Here is an 18,350-nt window from a genome sequence, read left to right as displayed (position 1 = left end):
TTGTGCGTTTGCCCCGCCCCGTCCGCCTCCGCCCCCCGCGCACGCGCACGCGCACTGCCGCCCAGCCGCCTAGTCAAGCTCGGCCCGGCTCCCGCCCAGGCGGCGGCCGACGCGACGCTCGGAGCGCTCACCTCGGTCCCCCTACCGCCCCCGGCAGGTAAGCGGGGGCCACCGGGCCGGCGGGCACATCCCGGGGGGCGCGGGACTGGGGTGGACGCCGGCGCCCCCCGCGCCTCCCGCCGCCGCACGTGTTCCGGCGGCCCGGGCCGGGCCCGGGTCCAGCCCCGCCGGGCCTCGCAGCGCGGACGCCCCGCGCCGACCGTCTCGCCTCCGGACGCCCGCGCCGCGCACCTCCTCCCCGCCGGACGCCGGGCCCCCGGCGGCCCTCAGCCCTGACGCGAGCCCGCCGCGAACGGGCCCGCCCGGACCGCCGAGCCTCGGGGGGCCTCCCCGCCCCCAGCGGTCAGGTGACGAGCCCCCCCGGCCCCGGGACTGCGACCCCCCAGCGCAGCCGTGCACGGCGCCCCCTTTGCTTCCAGAGAGAGAGAGAGACCCCCGACCCCTTGGGCCAGCCCGCGCCTGGGTGCGGCGCCCGATCTGCCCTCAGCTGCAGAGACGCCCCCACCTCAGCCTGCCGCCTCCTCTCCCCGACCCCTGCCCGAGGTAGCCGGGCCCCCTTCTCCCCGGAGGGCCCGGGGCTCCGGGATCGCGGGGCTGCCCGCGGCCACGGACAGCCCACCGCGCTCCCGCGGTGGAGCCTCAGACCCCTTGTAGCCTGGCGTGCGAGAGCCGTTCTGGGGGTGTGGAAGATGCTCCCCGGAGCTCTCTCACTCCGTTTCTTCCCGCCCAGGTTCCCTGTCGACGCTGGCAGGTCCTGAGGGAGACACTGCTTCCGAGGTTGGCGAGGCTCCATAGGAGGCAGAGAGGTAAGCCGGCGCGTCTGAGAACCCCGGTGGAGTGCGGAGATCGGGGGTCCCTGGCTCTCCGGCGGCTCGTGACCCCTCTCTCTTCCCACGGGCGGGGGCCCAGTCTCTAGGGTGGAGCCCCCAGCGTTTTGCATTTTACCCGTTGACCAAGAGTGCACTCCACCCCCAAGTCGGTTGGCTCAGCCTTGGATGGCCAGGCTCACCTGGGTGCCAACAGGGGTCTGTTGGTAATTGCTCTGGAGGCCGGCTCCACACGTTAAGAGTCAAGTGATTGTGTTTGTAAGAGTTGGGCTGGATTTCCCTGTGCTGATGTTTTGTGCAGTTAATGATTTGCTGGTGGTCGGGTTGGGCAGGGGTTGAACTGGGGGGAGTCGGGCACCTTTTCTGCGAGAGCCCCTGTGTATCCCTGCTCCTCACCTGAGGGCAGCAGGTTTGCAGGGGTCAGCCTCACCTCACCTGGTGGTCTCGACTTCTATGCTAACAGGAGCTGCTCAGGCCTCAGAGCTGCCCTTCCCATCCCACACGGAGCCTTGTTCGGCGTGGACCCGCCTTGGGCTTCCCCTCCATCAGCCCTAGCTGTGGTCTGGCTCGCTCAGGGGCCGGCTTCTGTGAAACAGACCATCCAGCTCTGGGCCTTGGCTCCTCTGCCTACCCAGGGAAGGGCAGCACTTGGGTCCATTGGCGGGCCCTGGTTGCACTGAAGGGATTCTCCGAGTAGCCAGCGCTTCCTGAGCCCCACACCTCGCCCCCGGGCAGGTTGACTGACCGGCCCCTGGCCTCCCCCACTCCGCTCTGGGTGCCCCCCGCGCCGTCCCTGGGCCGCGATCCTTGCAGCAGGTGGCTGGCCGGGCGCTCTGCACTGCTCTGTTGTGTGATGGTTTCTCTCCCCTCCTCCTGGAGGAGATGGGACGTGCTCTTTTGGATGGCTTCCATCCATTCCGCCTTGGTGTGACTTCAGTTTTCAGCGCCGTGCTAGAACTTACAGTGTGTGAACTCCTTGGCTCACGGTGGTGCCAGCTTCCGGACTTGGATGGCCCGCGATGCTTGCGGGGTGTCTCGGTGGTTCTGCGCTAGAATAATGCCTTCCCTGTTTCAGGGTCACCTGGCTTCTGTGACACGTGTCCCAGTAACGCCGTGTCCTCCTGGGATAGGGGAAGCCAGGCTCTTGCTGTGTGGCTCTGCCCAGGTTCCCGTTTTCACGCCGCTGTCTCTCCATCCTCTGCAGTGAGCTGGCCTACAGGGTGTCTGGGCGTGCTTCAGGCGAAGGCTTCTAGGAAGGCCGGGCGGTGGGGACTCCGCGGGCAGGCCTGGCTCTGGCTGTGCTTTCCTGCTGCCTGGTCGCCGCAGCACCGGGACAGAGAGCCTCTCGCCGTTCGCGTTCTTCAAGTGGCCGTGTGTCTGCCCTCGTAGTGGCTGCTGGCGCTGTTGCGTCGCTGGGGGTGCTGTCAGGGGCTTGGATGCGTTCCTGCAGCTTCTGCCTCCTGTCGCTCGGCATGTTTGCTTCCTGATCAAGAGATCCTCGGTTACATTTTTTATTATCATTGATACATTTATTTACTTTTGGCACTGCCGAGTCTTGCTGCATGCGCCTCTCTGTTACACACTCAGGCTCTAAGGTGCTGCAGTAGTGGCCGCACGTGAGCGCGGTAGTTGTGGTTCCCGGGCTCTAGAGCGCAGGCTGAGGGGTGGTGGTGCGCGGGCTTTGTTGTTCCACGGCTCGTGGGCTCTTCCCGGACCAGGGATCGAACCCGTGACCCCTGCATTGGCAGACGGATTCTTTACCCCTGAGCCACCAGGGAAGCCCTGATTTGTTTTAAGTGTATGAGGGGATCTTTGAAGAGAATTGCCTTTTGTCTGCCTGGACTTCGCTGTGTTTCTGCGGACATATGGGTAACAAAGCAGGAACCACCCCTGAAGGTGGGTTCTGGACTCTGATCCCCAGGTGGGACGAGAGCAGCAGTGTCTGAAAAGGACCAGCGAGGAGGTGGGTGGCGAGGACCGTGGTCCAGAGCAGCTCCTGCTGTAGGGCTCAGCAGGGTCACCCGGTGTTTGTTCTGTTTTGTGGACATTAACTTTTTAATATATTTTATTTATAAGTTTGTTTATATTTGGCTGGACCATGTGGCATATGGGGTCTTAGTTCCCTGATCAGGGATCAAACCTGTGGCCCCAGCCATGGAAAAGCAGACTGTTTACCACGGGAGCACCCGGCGGGTCCCTTGAGTGCACCCATCTTTGCAGCATGGTTTGTGTGTTGGCCTGTCCCTGCTGCAGGCTTGGATCAGCAGACGCCCTGCCACGGTGCGTCCTCCACCCGGGGCTGTGATCTCTCCGCCCGGGGCGCTGCAGAGCCATGGCGACCGAGGAGAAGAAACCGGAGACGGAGGCCGCCCGAGCACAGCCCACCCCGTCGTCCTCTGCCACACAGAGCAAGGTGCGTCCCCGAGGGCCCCGGGGAACCGCCGGGCCATGCAGGCTGTGAGACATGCGGAAATGTTATTTTAAGCGCAAAAGCCTGTTCTACCTCCCCACTGAAATATTGCCAGTTTTTACTCCAAACCACATTCCCAGCTAGTGCTTTTTATGGGCTGTGTTGGGGATGCCCCACCTGTCACCTGGGGAGGGGACTTTGTCAACCTTTGGTCTTGATCATAAGAGTCTCTGTGGGACCCAGACAGCATCTCTTGTTAAGCTCCCCAGCTCTGGTCCCACCCTTCCCTGTGGAGGTAGCCTACAGCCAACAGGCAGGTCTGCCCAAGGGCGCAGGATTCAGGGGAGCTTGGGGAGGTGGACCTCGGGACGGGTTGGGGGCTGGTGCTGCTGGGGCTCCCAACTGCACGGAGGGGGGCGGGCGCTTCTGGGAGGGGTTGGCAGGGCTCTGGGAGAAGCAGGACTGGTGCGGGCAGTCCGGGCTCAGGGTTAGGCACGTGTGTTCAGGCGGACGAGGGCTCTCAGAGGCACCGTTGAGAGCTTGACCTTACACCTTGGGCATCACGTCCATACTGGCGATCAGTGGGCAGTGGGGTAACTGTTTGCTGACCAGTACTCTCTCTTTAACAGCCCACACCGGTGAAACCAAACTACGCTCTTAAATTCACCCTGGCCGGTCACACGAAAGCTGTGTCCTCCGTGAAGTTCAGCCCGAACGGGGAGTGGCTGGCGAGTTCGTGTAGGTGCTCCCGCCCTGTGCCTGCTGGCTGAGACCCTGCAGGATCGGGCCGGGGCAGGGGAGCCTGGTGGCGGGCTGAGGACCGCGGCTCCTCGGGTGCGGCTGTGGGCAGCCCAGGTGTGGACTGGAGACCTTGATTGCCTCTCATTCCTTCCTTTCAGCTGCAGACAAACTCATTAAGATTTGGGGAGCATATGACGGGAAATTTGAGAAAACCATCTCCGGTCACAAGCTGGTGGGTCTCCGCCCCTGGACTGAGGCTGCTGCTGGGCGTGGGGGGTGCCCAACTCCCAGACCTGTCAGGTTAAGGTCGGGCCCCCTGCGCGGGCCGCCTCCCCAGTTTTTTAGGTCGTTACCTGCCTCCCAGCTTTGACCTCCTCAGGTGCGTTTGCGCCTGACTGCAGGCCTGGCAGAGCCCCAGGGAACCGGCTTCTGGGCCTGGCGTGCGGGTCCGTCTGTGTAGTCCTCCCGAGCTGAGGGCGTGATGTCTGGTTATCTTCAGTTGGACCTTGGGGGTCTGACTTTGGCTGGCTAGTCCCATTTTGTCAAGCAGTGACCGGGTGTCTCCTCCCGCAGGGCATATCCGACGTGGCCTGGTCGTCAGATTCTAACCTCCTTGTTTCCGCCTCAGATGACAAAACCCTGAAGATCTGGGACGTGAGCTCGGTAAGCCCCGGGGACGCGGTGCGGCTGGTGAGGGGCCGCGTGTCGTGGCATAGGCGCTCTACCGCTGTTGCGGGTTGGGAGGCGCGGCTTCAACCTGACACCGGTATCTGGGGAGATAACCACCAGGAGTGATGCTATTTTAGGGAAAGTGTCTGAAAACCCTGAAGGGACACAGCAACTACGTCTTCTGCTGTAACTTCAACCCTCAGTCCAACCTCATCGTCTCGGGCTCCGTGAGTGCGCGGCTTCCCCGGGCGGGGGGCCCTCCCCGGGCTGCTTGCTCACTGAGGCGCTCGGGCCCGGGGGTCCATCCCCTCTGCTCCGCCCCGCGGGACCGCTGTGACTTCTCCCTCTGCCTCCAGTTTGACGAGAGTGTGCGGATATGGGACGTGAAGACAGGGAAGTGCCTCAAGACCTTGCCGGCCCACTCGGACCCCGTCTCGGCCGTGAGTCCCGCCGCCGCCCCGATGGCAGAGACCGGGCTCGGGACCTGTGCCGGGGGGTGGGGGAGGCGCCCCTGCGCGGGGTCTCACAGGGCAGGCAGGGTGCAGGGGTGACCACCGAGGCCCTGAGTGTGGCGTGGAGGTGACCGGTGGGTGGAGCGTCCCGGGGTCGCGGTGGCCAGTTGTCAGGAGGCGGGGGGTAGCTGTCCTCCCTGCGTGGTCCACAGTGGCTATTCTGGGCTCCCCTGTGCGTGGGGTGAGTGTGCAAGAGTTACACTACCCACGTGTCATGAACTGCTCCATGTACAAATTAGGCAAAGTGTCTCTTTGTCAACAAAGAGCCAGAAATCGTTTTTTAGCCAAGTTTACCTTTTAAAAAGTAGCAGGAATCGTGAATAAACAGGTTGTCTGTTGTTGTTGAGGGGTTGGTCCTTTTCAGATTCTGAAGTCCTGTAGGTGAGTGATTTTAAGCGTTCTTAGCCATGGAAGGCCTTTGTCCCGCTGATGCTGTGCCCAGAGCCTTGACCTTTCGGGGACACGTAATGAGCTGGTTATTGTCACCCTGCTTATTTAATTTAACATGCAGAGTGCATCATGAGAAACGCTGGGCTGGATGGAGCACAAGCTGGAATCAAGATTGCCGGGAGAAGTATCAATAACCTCAGATATCCAGATGACACCATCCTTATGGCAGAAAGTGAAGAAGAACTAAAGAACCTCTTGATAAAAGTGAAAGAGGAGAGTGGAAAAGTTGGCTTAAAACTCAACATTCAGAAAACTAAGATCATGGCATCCGGTCCCATCACTTCATGACAAATAGATGGGGAAACAGTGGAAACAATGGCTGACTTTATTTTTCTGGGCTCCAAGATCACTGCAGATGATGACTGCAGGCATGAAATTAAAAGACGCTTACTCCTTGGAAGGAAAATTGTGACCAACCTAGACAGCATATTAAAGAATAGAGACATTACTTTGCCAACAAAGGTCCGTCTAGTCAAGGCGATGGTTTTTCCAGTGGTCGTGTATGGTTGTGAGAGTTGGACTGTAAAGAGAGCTGAGCACTGAAGAATTGATGCTTTTGAACTGTGGTGTTGGAGAAGACTCTTGAGAGTCCCTTGGACTGCAAGGAGATCCAACCAGTCCATCCTAAAGGAGATCAGTCCTGGGTGTTCATTGGAAGGACTGATGCTGAAGCTGAAACTCCAATACTTTGGCTGCCTGATGTGAAGAGCTGACTCATTGGAAAAGACCCTGATGCTGGGAGAGATTGAAGGTGGGAGGAGAAGGGGACGACAGAGGATGAGATGGCTGGATGGCATCACTGACTCGACTGACATGAGTTTGAGTAAACTCCGGGAGTTGGTGATGGACAGGGAGGCCTGGCATGCTGCGGTCCATGGGGTTGCGTAGAGTTGGACACGCCTGAGTGACTGCACTGAGTGAGCTGGTTGGAGCCGCCTGGCGTGGTGCTGGCCCGTGGGCTTGGGCCTGCTGGCCCGCTCTCCCGCCTCGTGCCTGGGGCTGCAAGGAGGGCACTCGCTGCAGTTTTTAAATACGTGTTCTCCAGTGACCCCTCCTGTTGGGGGGAGGGGTGCTGCACGTCAGGGTGTCCTGTTCCAGCTCTCCCCGCTTGGTGCGGGTCTTGGGCTCCTTCTGGCTCTGTGCCTGCCGGCGGTTGACACTTTCTGCTGGCCCCCCCGATGGACGCTGCCTGGCGGCTCTCACTGTGTTGAGGGGTGCAGCCCGCCTCTGGTGAACAGGCTGAGACGCGCGTGCCGCGGCGCCCGGGGCGGGTGTTGGCAGAGCCCGGGTCTGCATGCCATTCGGTGTGTGGCCCACACTCTCGCCGTCCTGCCCTCACCCAGCGCTGATGCAGAGGGACTCTCGCTGCATTGCTGGCTATGCTCTCTGAACGTGGTCAGGAACAGGGTGGGGCACGGTGGGAGCTTTGGGCCGGCTCAGCATCACCTGCGAGGGGTTTCCATCAGCTCACAGTGTGCAGGTTCAAAGGGTTGAGTGTGATGAGCTCAGGTGCTGAGGGTTTGAGAGGGAGGCGCTTTGGGAGGCTGAGGAGCACGTGGGGCTGTGGGGTAGGTAGCTGTCAGTGCCATGGGGGAGCCGGCGGGGCCAGCGACCACGGCTCTTCAGGGGCCACGTTGTCCACATGGCGGCCCCCGGCCCCCGGGCAGCATCCCGACTGAGGTGTGCGGGAGTGTGAGGTTGTGAGCCTCGGGCGTCCAGGACTCGGCACTGGAAGGGTGTCAGGTGTCTCGCTGGTAGTTTCTGATGCTGGTCGTGTGTTGAAGTGTTTCAGACGCGTGCGTGCGTGTGCGCTCAGCCGCTTCAGTTGTGTCTGACTCTGTGCACCTCACGGACTAGCCCGCCAGGCTCCTCTGTCCACGGGATTCTCCAGGCAAGAATCTTGGAGTGGCTGCCATGCCCTCCAGGGGACACTGGGTGAAATGAAACACATCAGGCTCGTTCCACCTGTTACTTCCCTGCTGCGGCAGCTGAGAAGTGGAAGGGGCGCACACAGCCCCGTCCTGGGCCCTGGGCCGCGTGGACGGCAGTTCTCCCAGCTGTGGTCCTGGACCGGCCTCTGCCGGGAGCGTGGGAGAGACGCAGATTCTCGGGGGCCCTCTCACGAGACAGGCGCCACAGGCAGCAGCGAACGTGGTGTTTCCACCGGGGTCATTTGTCGTCAAACAGCTTGTCCTGCCCAGGACTCGGACTTCTGACGCTGATTGCTCTTGCTGCTCAGCAGAGGACTCAGTCAGAAAAGAGAAAGAGGACAGACCAAAGACCAACCAGTCAGGAGAAAGGGCTGGTCAGGTGGCTCTTGTTTATCAGATGTGTCTCGCCTGTCCCTGTCATGGGCAGGGCCAGACATTCGGGTAAAGTCACTGCTGTGGAGACCGCCCAGGCTGGCCTCCCACCTGGAGATTGCGCCTTGTCCCAGCCACACAGTTTGGAGCAGCCTGGATCGTGTTCCCACCTTGTCTGGAAAGCTCATGCTGGCTTCGGTATCCCAGGGGTCGGTGTCTGGGCACTCGGAGCAGTGATCTGGGCGTCTCGTGGTTCTGGGGGGTGCTTGGTGGGCAGGGGTACGTGCATGAGTGAAAGCTCGCGAGTGTCTGCACAAGAGGGCGTCTCTCCTGACTTTTCTCTCTGGATGGAAGCCGGGGTCAGGCCACTGTCATGTCCGCGTCCACAGACAGGCTCCGGCCAGCTGGGTCTCTCCGCACGGAGCCGGGCGTCTGGGTGCGCAGTGTTTGTTACTTTTCCGCGGTGCGTTCTGTAGTCCATGGTTGAAATACTCCAGACGTCTCGGTTGGTTTTCTCTGTGTGGCTCAGTCTTGCGTCAGGAAACAAGCTTGCTGGGGACGCCAGGTGAGAATGACCATTTCATCCACATTGCTTGTGCGTCTGCTGAGTCTCAGGAGGTCAGGAGAACTCAGAGCTGCTCCGTCTGTGTCTCTGTCGTGGGCTCGGTGTACGGGGGCCCGTCTGGCGAGACACGGCTGTGTTGATCTCTGAGTGAGTTTCTGCTCCCCTCCCTCCTTCATTCTCAGGTTCACTTTAATCGGGACGGATCCTTGATAGTTTCCAGCAGCTACGATGGTCTCTGGTAAGTGCCAGTCTCACCTGACTGAGCCAGCGAGTATGTAGCGGCCTTCCCTCGCACAAAGCCTCTGCTCCCCGGGCGGGGGCCGCGGGGCGGGTGGGCTGGCGGAGGCGCAGCTGTCCCGGACGAAGCTCCTTGTGGGCCCTGAACGGTGGGCGTCCTAAGCTCGTGGCCCCAGGCGGGCGGTGGAGGAAAGGTGTGCCGGCGTGCGCACCCTCGAGTGTCCCGCTGGGGACGTCGGGGCCCTGCGCAGCTGGTGAGAGCACATGTCCCGTCCCCGGGGGCGTGGGGGGGTGGGGCACGGCCTCGGGAGCACGGCATCTGAGGCCAGGCCCGTGGCCTTGACTCTTGCGGTGGGAGTGCTGTCTGGACGCTGTGAGATGTACGGGGAGATGTAGGGAGAGTGTTTTGAGCTGACCTCAGCACGTGGGAGTGTCTGCGTGTGCAAAGTGGTGTCATAGCAGTCACTGGAGAGATCATGGCCCACAGGGGACTTCCCAGCTACGGGAGACAAAGACGGCGGCACTAGAAATGTGTCCACGTTTAGCACCAGGAACAGAGAAGCTAGAGTAGCATAAGTGACGTGTGTGAAAAAGCGTGGCAGGACCGGAGCGTGCGGTGTGCGCGGCTGTGGCAGTGGGCCTGGCCAAGCCCCGCAAGAGACGCCGTCAGGTGTGGGTCAGAAGCCCTCTGCTTGTTTTTAAGAAACACATGAATCAGAGCGCGTCGGTGCAGGCTTGGGAGAGAAAGGTGGGTAGGTGGGCCGGGCAGATACGAGGCAGAGACGGGGCCTTGGCAGGGGCCGAGACGGGCGAGCAGGTGGAGGAGCAGGAGGCCGAGGGGGTCAGGACCAGCCGGGGCTGCCTAGGGGCCTGGCTGCGCGGGACCGGTGTGCGCGAGCGTGCTCAGCCGGCGGCGGCTCTGCAGCAGGGCTCCTGGGGTGTGGCAGGGCTGACCGTGCCGCAGGCCGTGTGTCTGCTACGTGTGAGGGGTCGTGTGTGGCCTGTGGACAGTCCGCACATCCCCGTCTCCTTCATCACTGAGTGCAACTTGGGATTTCCAGCTAACGTGACAAGAAGAGAAAGTCATCGCGTGAGAAGGGGATCGAGGCTGATCTCTGAGTCATGGGGTGCCGTGCTGGCAGGAACCGCACACGCACTGAGACTGGATTGGCGTAACGCCTGCATGTCCAGCCGGGGAGTATCAGCTCTTAGAACAGGCTCTCTTGTCTCCACCAGAGGCCATCTAGACGGGTGCCTGTGATGCACTGTTTGTGTTGTTTGTGTGAGAAGCGCTGCCCCCGGGGCTGCGTGCTTGGCATGCCGGCGCCTGGAGAGCCTGCGGGGGTGCGGGTCGGGCAGGTGGCCGTGGGTGCGGAGCGGGCCGCTCGTGCCCTCCTCCGCTGTCTCCCTGTGGGGCTGAGAGATGGAGCGAGTGAGCGAGGCATCAGGACGGGAAGCGTGTGCGTGGGGAAGCAGGCCCCGGGCCCCGTGGTCACCGCTGTGCCTGTTGTGTTGCAGTCGGATCTGGGACACCGCCTCGGGCCAGTGCCTGAAGACGCTCATCGGTGAGTGGGGTTGGCCTGCGGGGGCCTCCTCTCCTGCTGTCCCCCCTCCCCCCGCTCCTTCCTGCTCAGCTCTGCCGTCCAGCCTGGCTGGGGCCCTCAGTGAGCCCCGTCTGCTGGGGGTGCAGGGGTTGTGGGGAGGGCTCCGGGGCCTCTGCGCTCAGCGTGGGGCTCTGCTGGGGCGGGCGGCACGAACCGGAAGGCAGCGTGCTCTTTGCGGGCAGTGGTGCCGCCGAGCGGGTAGGGGAGGGGTGTATGTGTGGCCAGAGGGGGGTGAGCGGCCCCAGGGCCGCGGGGCGGGGAGGGGCTGCTGTCAGCGAGGCTGATCTCTGAGTCCCGATGGAAGGCCTCTGCCGTGGTGGCTGAGTTGGCGGGCTCCGTGGGCCCTGGGCTGTCGTGGGAGCAGGCGTGGCCCTGAGGGTCCGCTCCAGCCACTGTCACGGCACTCTGCAGGCTGGGTGGTGGCTGCAGCGGCAGAAAGCTGTCCCCACGTCCTGGAGCCCAGAGCCCACGGTCAGGGTGTGCGCAGGGCTGGCTCCGCCTCTCCGTGGCCTTCCCCGCGAGCCCTCCATGGGCACCTCCCCCCGGCAGGTCTCAGGACGCTGGTCAGATAGGTTTGGGCACCCCCGTGGCCCACCCAGCCGCCTCATCTGATGTAACCCACCTCTGAGGCGTGGTCCACGGGGCCAGGCTTAGGGCGGGTGGTCAGGGAGGGCCATGGTGGCCTTCGTGGCTTTCGCGGTCTGCGAGCCCTGACTGAGACGTTGCCCCGGGTCTCGTGGCATCGTTGCCCTGGGTCTGGGCACCCCCACCGTGCTGTGTCCTCGTGCCTGTGGCCGAGTGAGGGCTCTTACCCGAGCTTCTGGCCTCCTCGTGGCCGCCGAGGCCCGAGGGTACTGACAGCCGCAGCTGCATCCTGCCCCGTCTGACCTCGGCTCTGGGGCGCCAGGCCCTCAGGCCGTCCTCGGACGAGCCTGTCCCGGCTGCGGGGTGGCCCTCACGCGCCCCCCTGTGCCTTTCCAGTCTCCGCCCGGCAGAGGGAGCAGCAGCGCCCCGCGCGTGGGGCACAGGCCTGGGCCCCCCGAGGTGGTAACGCGCGGGCCGCCCCCGGTGCTCGGGACCCAGGGCCATGCGGCCCCTCACCAGGGTGCACTTGGGGCTCCTCCCCAGGAGGGGGCGGCGCGGTCACCTGGCCACGTGCCTCCCAGGCCGGCCCTGCCCAGCCAGCAGCTCCGACCCGCCTCCCCAGGGTCCCCGGGGTGTGCTGGACCCCGAGTGTCAGGCGCGGGGGCAGGGGCCTGACATCGCTAGGTGGTTTCCAGGGAGAACCTGCACTGATCCACTGTAACCTTCAGGAGAACGGCCGCCACGATTCAGCGGGGCCACTGCATCCTCAGGGCAGCTGGGTGTGGGCGAGCCCCCCTGCGAGATGGCCCCCTGAGGCCTTCTCTGTGCCCTGAGGGGACGCGGCGCTGAAGGCCCAGCCTCCTGAGGCCAGCTGGCCACAGGGCCTTTGTTCCCGAAGCTCTCCTGTCCTGGGGTCACGGGGCGGAGCGGCTCTCACGCTGGCACGAGTGGTGGGCGGTGGCAGCGTGGGCACGTGTGGCGGTGACCCCACTGGGCGGTGGTGGGGGAGCCCCCCGGCAGCCACGTCTGTGCTCCACGCAGATGACGACAACCCTCCCGTGTCCTTCGTGAAGTTCTCTCCAAACGGCAAATACATCCTGGCCGCCACCTTGGACAAGTAAGCCCTTCGTGCCTGCCTGGGGTGGGTGTGCGGCCAGGCCCCAGCCATGGACCGCCCCTCCCTGCCGGGACCACACTGGAGGCCTGTCCATGCAGCCGGGGCTCAGATCCTCGGCTCTGTGGTCACTGGGGGCCCTCCTGTCCGCGGGGTGGTGGGCACGGTGGCCTTCCGGTGCTCCCGCCTCTATCGGGCACGCTGCTTCTCTCCGACAAGCTGCGGGCGGGGTCGCCGGCCGTCAGCCGCCTCCTGGGGGTCGTTGGGGCCGGCCTCCTGTGCACTGCGGGCTGCGTGTGGGTGGGCTCGCAGGGTCCGCCCCCCGGGAGGGGGATGGGCCGTTGCTGAAACCTGTGCTGGACAGGGCTTCCCATACCCCTTCTTAGGGACAGTGAGGATCCCTTATCCGCTTAACAGTAGCTTCCGATAAAAAAAAGCCGCTGAGCCACAGGCGCCTGGGGCTCCCACGCTCTGCCCGGGCGTCATCACGCCTGGAGGCCTGGCGGGGCCCCCGCCCCTGGCCGCCGTGCGCTGACCCGCCCTTTCTGCCTTGCAGCACGCTGAAGCTCTGGGACTACAGCAAAGGCAAGGTGCGTGACTACGTCTAGGGGCTCCTGGGGGTCCTGGGCTCGCCGCACGGTGCAGAGTGTGACTGTGTGGCGTTGGTTTGGTGCAGATGTCCCCACGATGCAGGTTAAAGCTTGGCCTGGGTGGGTGTGGCGTGGGGCTCACGGTGCTCACAGAGCCGTCCAGTCATGGCTGGTGGGGGGTGCGGTCACCTGGGACGCAGAGTAGCCGTGACTGAGCGGCGGCCCCGGCCGTTTCAGTGCCTGAAGACGTACACGGGCCACAAGAACGAGAAGTACTGCATATTCGCCAACTTCTCCGTCACCGGTGGGAAGGTGAGTCATCTGTCAGCCCGGTGGCTCCCAGGCGAGCCTGGTCCTCTCACCCACAGGACAAGCGGGAGTTTTCTGGGTGTAACCAGTGTGAAGGCCCCCTCTGCAGACTGCTCATTTAGGGACGTCCTGCCCCCTCTGCCTGGGCCCCAGTGGCACCCGCCCAACCCTCAGGCTCAGACAGGAGCCTTGTGACGAGCAGCTGGGCCGTGACTGACGGCCAACGTCCCGGAATCCACCCCAAGGCGAGCGGCAGGCGGTGGGATGGCATCTGGATGGGAGTAGTCCGGGGGCTGCACGCCCTGCTGGGGCCTCGGGCCGGGGGCGCGGAGCGTAGTCCGGCCGCACGGGTGCCCTGACCCGGCTCTCTCCCCGCGCCCCTGCCCTCTGCTGCACCCAGTGGATCGTGTCGGGCTCGGAGGACAACCTGGTCTACATTTGGAACCTGCAGACCAAGGAGATCGTGCAGAAGCTTCAGGGCCACACAGGTGAGCAGGGTGTCTGCCGCCGCCGTCACTGCCCGGCGCCCGGGACACCCACCCCGGCTGCTCTGGGAGCCCCTCCTCGTCTGCAGGTGCCAGGGCGGCGCCTCCCGATGCCGGGCTGTGGGGGATGGTCTGACGCCTCCCCTTGCGGGGCTGTCGGGGGACAGTCTGGCTCCGGCTTTAACTGCTTCTTCCCGGCAGCCGGCTGCCCAGCTCTGAAGTCCCTGCGGCCCGTGGCCTCCCGGGAGTTGCCGGGGCCCCGTGTGGAGATGGCACCGTCGGCCTGGGCTCCTCCCGGGCCCCACCCTCCATGCTCCTCTCCCCAGCACTCAGGGGCCAGCAGTGTGGAGCCCTTAGAGATCTGCCCAGGGCGACACCTTCTCCCTAAGGACGCAAGTGCCCTGGGAGCAGGGCCCGCCCCTGCCCCTTGCCTTCGGCCTCCGCAGTCGGCTTGTGGCTTCTGTGTGGGCAGGACGCTCAGAGGCTCACTTGAGGCCACCCCGGCCAGAGGGAAAATGCTGGGGTCCCGTTTCCTGAAAAGCTACGAACGCACTGACCTGCCTGACGCCGGGGGCAGCTCACGACGGGATCTGCTGTCCCCGCCCTGGGTGGGCTCACAGAGCCGGCCCCACGGAGCCTCAGGGCCCACGCTGGTCCAGGGGCAGCTCTGGCCCAGGTGTGGGGGGTGTGACGTCCACACTGCGAGCTTGGTGGCGGCGCCGGCGTGCCTCTGGCCCGTGGGGCAGCCCTTGCCTCGCCGGGGTCTGGGCGGGCCCTGCTGTCCTCCCGCCCTGGACGCCAGCTGTGTGTGCTGAGCGCAGGGCGGGCGGCTCCGCGAGGAGGGCCGGGCCCAAGGGGAGAGCCGACGCGGACCGTCTGTTTGCAGACGTCGTCATCTCGACGGCATGCCACCCAACGGAGAACATCATCGCCTCGGCTGCCCTGGAGAACGACAAGACCATCAAGCTCTGGAAGAGCGACTGCTAGGCCCGAGGGGCCGGGCCCTGCCGGAAGTCCACCCGGACTGGCAGCGCGGCTCTTGGAGGGGCTCCTGGTCCAGCCTGGGGACCGGTGGGGCTTGGCCTGAGCTGCCTCTGAAGACACTTGGCTGGGGCGTGTCTCCCACTTGGGGGTCTAGAAGTTGCTGGTGACGTTTTTGCCAATTCCTTTCTCACCGTCCGGGAAAGAGTTCCTAGTCTGTATTGTGTTCAGAGTCCACAGAAATATTGTGTTCAAAGAGTCCACAGAAATTTTTAATTTTTTATTACAAAAAGGTGAAGTTCAACTTATCACGAGTTGTGTTTTTTTCTGGTAACTGTTCTGTACTGTTTTTGCGATTTTATCACCCAGCGCCAGCGCTGTGACCGTCGCCACCACGGTTTCTGGCTGCCAGCCTCAGAGGGCCGTCGCCGTGCGTTCAGTCGCGCTCTGGTGACGGCGTCCTGCCTGTGACCGCGTGTCCTGAGTCTGTCTGGGGAGCTCAGAGCACTCATTGCGTGATGTCCATGGAAAAGCCTGTGCTTTGGGGTCATTGCGCCTGTGATGCTGGTGTGGGGACCGCCCTCAGTGCTTCCGCTGGTCCCATGGCTGCTCACACCCCGAGCCGTGCTGAAGGCCGCGGAGCACGCGTGTGCCCACGTGGCAGCCGAGTTCTCACCCAGCGCTTCTCTCCGTGTGGCTCTTTTGCAAGAAGTCTCACAGTCGGCAGGAGGTTGAAAGGATTTTTGACAGATCCCCGAATGAGGTGCCCACTGTCTCCATCCCCGCGGAGCCCAGGACTGCAGAGGGCTAGCCACTGCCCTGCTGGCTCACGCCACGCGGGTGTGGGCCGGTGGCAGGCGGCAGGGCTCTTAGTTGCAAAGACACCCAGGCCCCTGCGATGTCTCGAGGTCTGTGGCAGACGCTGGTGAGGGCAGAGGCGGGCAGCCCTGCTCTGGCCCCCCCGCCACCAGCCTCAGGACGGGTGGGCTTGGGTGCCAGCTCTCAGAGGGATATGGTGTCATCCACCCGCCTGCCCACCTGGGCTCTGATCAGGGGCCTCTTCCTGCCAGCGGGACCGTGGGTGTGGGCGCCGACTGCAGGGCATTCAGGGCAGGGTGGTCAGGGAGCCGCTGCCGTCCCCGGGGGCCCCTCCCTGCAGCGGATCCACCTGGCGCCCTGAGGCCTCTGCGGTGGAGGCGCGTCCCCTGCCCCGGGTCCGGGTGGCGAGGCCAGTCCTCGGCCTCCAGGGGGCCCCGCAGGTGGGGGAGCAGGAGGCCACCGCCCAGCGGCCGCTGTGGCACCGAGGACAGTCACAGGCGTCTGGGGACAAGCCTGCCGCTGCTTCCCCAGCCTCCCCTTCAGAAGCCGAAGTGCCGGTGGCTCGGCCCTGGTAGGAATGAACCGCTCGGGCGCAGGGACCCTGAGCCTGCAGCACCTGAGCGTCTGGGTGGGACATGCAGAGGTCCCCCGGCGGCGGCGGCCTAGGTTTTTCTGGACCGAGGTTGAGGTTCTTTGGGTTTTGTTGGTTTTAGTGTCGGACTCGCCCCAGGGCAGGGGCATGAGTGCAGAGTGCCGTGTCCTTGAATATAGTTTATTTTTTCTACATTTGAATTCTTTGTTGTAGATTTATGTAAAAATGCATTCTCTTTTTGAAAATAAAGAATTTCCTGTCTTGTAATTTTGTTCCCAAAGAAGCTCTTAACTTTCTTACCATGTAGCTGTTACCGGAGCGGGAGGGGCAGGAATGGCGTGAGGTCAAACAGCGACTCAACCAGTGCACACTCGGCGGGAGGTTTTACTTAAGTCAGTGAGGAAGCCTGTCATGACGGGATCAAAGGAGAGTTCTACACAGGCAACAGGAAATGGATTTGCAGATGGACACTAATGACGGACATCCCAGTGGGCCCTGTTTGACGTTTCTGAAGATAAGGGTCTGTGGACAGCCCATGATGCCGGTTGTGAAATGGCCCTAAGACCACAGCGGGGACCTCTGCACGGCACCCTGGGCTCGACACCTGGCCCTTTTACTTTGGCCTATTTCAAGGTCACGTGTGTTTTCGTGACATTAGACCTGTTCATCAAAAGGCTGGGGTGCAGGGGAGCAGGGAGGGTTGAGGTGACGCTTTCGGGAGATGGTGGGAGGGCCAGAGAACGGGCTGGTGGGGGGGAGTAGACTGACCGCCCAAGAGAGTGCGGGGACGGCCCCGCCAGGCCTCAGGCCTCACTTGCCTCTGTCCAGATTCTCCTTCTAAGTGGCCTTACCATCCTCGTGGCTTTAAACATGGCCAGTGCGCTGACGAGTTGCAGTGTTACACCGTGCACTCCAGGCTGAGTCTCAGGCCCCCAGCTCCCCAAACCTGCTCCTCCTGCAGCCGACCCTCACTGTTAGCAAGTCCCAGCGCTCACACGTGTCCCAGGTGAACACTTCTCCTCCCCCGGGCCAGCCGCAGCCTTCTCCCACCCTGCCCTCGGAGCCGCCAGGCCCTGTCCCCCAGCTGTGGGAAACCCTCGTGCTGCCTGGTAGCCTGGCCAGTAGCCCTTGCCCTCTGGCCGGGCGGCCAAAGCCTCTGCACTTGGCTCTCCTGGTCTGGAGCATCCTCGCGGAAGTCCCCACGGCTGCTCGCTCACTCCCTTCAGTCCTGATCCCGGGTGTCTTGGGCCGCGCTTGCCCCGACCGCTGCCGCCTGCTCTGCTTGCCCTCACTGAAGTGTCCAGTGAGGCCCTGGAGTGGTCTCGGATGTGCGCTCCTGGGCCTGGGGTCCTCCCCTGCCTGGACCGCTGCCCAGAGTGGGGCTGCTCAGTCACCATTTGCTCCTTGAGTGTCTGTGATGCTGAAGTGAACGTGCAAGTGGCCTCCGACTCTTTGCCACCGCGTGGACCAATGCAGGCCATGGAATTCTCCAGGCCAGAATACCGGACTGGGTAGCTGTCTCCTTCTTCGGGGGATCTTGGAACCCAGGTCTCCCGCGTTGCGGGCGGATTCTTTAGGAGAGGAGCCACAAGGAGAGAAACCGCCAGAGTCGCAGCCCACAGCCGCCTGCAGGGCCGGCTCTGACGACCCGGGCTCCCGCCTAGCCTCCCTGCCCCTGCGCCCGTGATCAGACTCTGGCGGGAAATGGGAGCCACCGGGGTGTCCCGATGTCCGAAATCCGGCCCTGGCCGTGCCCCCAGCTCTGTGGCTGGGTGGGGATGGGGAGGTGAAACGCACCTGCTCCAGGTACACGAGAGCCGTGGTCCGCTTTTTGTTATGAAAAAAAGCCGAGCAGCTCAAAGAGCGGAGGGAGTGGAGTCGCATAGGTGCCTGTCCCCGCGGTGTAGACGCGTGCCGCGCGCACCATGTACCCACGAGCCGCACACGCCGTGCAGCCACGCGCACCGCACGCCCCTGTATGCAGAGCCACTAGCCGCGCAAACAAAAGGAAAAAACAGTGGTTAGATGCCACGAAGTAGGTGGCAATGCCTTAACCGTATGCGTGTTGTCAGGCCCGAGAGCCTCTTCCATCCTTGTCAAGGGGAGTGCTAACCTTCTCTCCTTTCATACAACACGGCTTGCCTTCTGAGCGCTCCATATTTAAAGACCTGGAATCCTGCCACCTTATGCATACGGTGACTCTGGTTTCGCGCCGCTGGAGAAAGCGGCGTCCAACATGGAGGCAGGACGAAGCCCATCCTAAACTGCTATTTATTTTAGCGTGAAGGGAAAAACTGCTTCAGAAAAAGGGGGAAAAATTAAAAGTCTTCCTGCTCTAATATATTCATAAAAGTAGCCAATCAGAGGCTCAGAGGAATACCCGGAAGCCCAGCGTCCCTCAAAGAAGAGAGATTCCCCCGGAAACAAAACAAGGCGG

The 18,350-nt window shown here is 63.2% G+C and overlaps 1 protein-coding gene and 1 non-coding gene across 2 annotated transcripts; one reads left to right on the top strand and one right to left on the bottom strand.

The window, feature by feature from the left end:
- The first annotated feature begins 38 nt into the window (after positions 1-38).
- WDR5 (WD repeat domain 5) lies at positions 39-16,180 on the top strand. The gene is made up of 15 exons (XM_065928058.1): positions 39-157; positions 851-926; positions 3,201-3,360; positions 3,987-4,095; positions 4,257-4,330; positions 4,672-4,761; positions 4,905-4,994; positions 5,124-5,207; positions 8,780-8,835; positions 10,353-10,399; positions 12,065-12,140; positions 12,694-12,727; positions 12,965-13,039; positions 13,437-13,524; positions 14,408-16,180. The coding sequence occupies exons 3-15, from the start codon at positions 3,280-3,282 to the stop codon at positions 14,506-14,508; spliced, it is 1,005 nt and encodes a 334-aa protein (XP_065784130.1). The 5' UTR covers positions 39-157; positions 851-926; positions 3,201-3,279; the 3' UTR covers positions 14,509-16,180.
- A 1,742-nt stretch (positions 16,181-17,922) lies between these two features.
- On the bottom strand, positions 17,923-18,048 carry LOC136165871 (U6atac minor spliceosomal RNA). The gene has a single exon (XR_010662835.1). It is a non-coding gene; the product is annotated as a U6atac minor spliceosomal RNA (small nuclear RNA).
- Positions 18,049-18,350: the final 302 nt, after the last annotated feature.

The sequence above is a fragment of the Muntiacus reevesi genome, chromosome 3 (genome assembly GCF_963930625.1).
Source record: "Muntiacus reevesi chromosome 3, mMunRee1.1, whole genome shotgun sequence".
NCBI classification, from domain to species: domain Eukaryota; kingdom Metazoa; phylum Chordata; class Mammalia; order Artiodactyla; family Cervidae; genus Muntiacus; species Muntiacus reevesi.
The sequence above is the reverse complement of the archived record's forward strand: the minus strand, read 5'-3'. Positions and strand labels throughout refer to the sequence as shown.

What these genes read in the sequence shown, in the direction of transcription:
- WDR5 (XM_065928058.1), top strand. Translation starts at nt 3,280, where the DNA reads ATGGCGACCGAGGAGAAGAAACCGGAGACGGAGGCCGCCCGAGCACAG. An exon ending in CCATCTCCGGTCACAAGCTG is followed by an intron (nt 4,331 to 4,671) that starts GTGGGTCTCCGC and finishes CTCCTCCCGCAG; the next exon opens with GGCATATCCGACGTGGCCTG. An exon ending in ACTCGGACCCCGTCTCGGCC is followed by an intron (nt 5,208 to 8,779) that starts GTGAGTCCCGCC and finishes CTTCATTCTCAG; the next exon opens with GTTCACTTTAATCGGGACGG.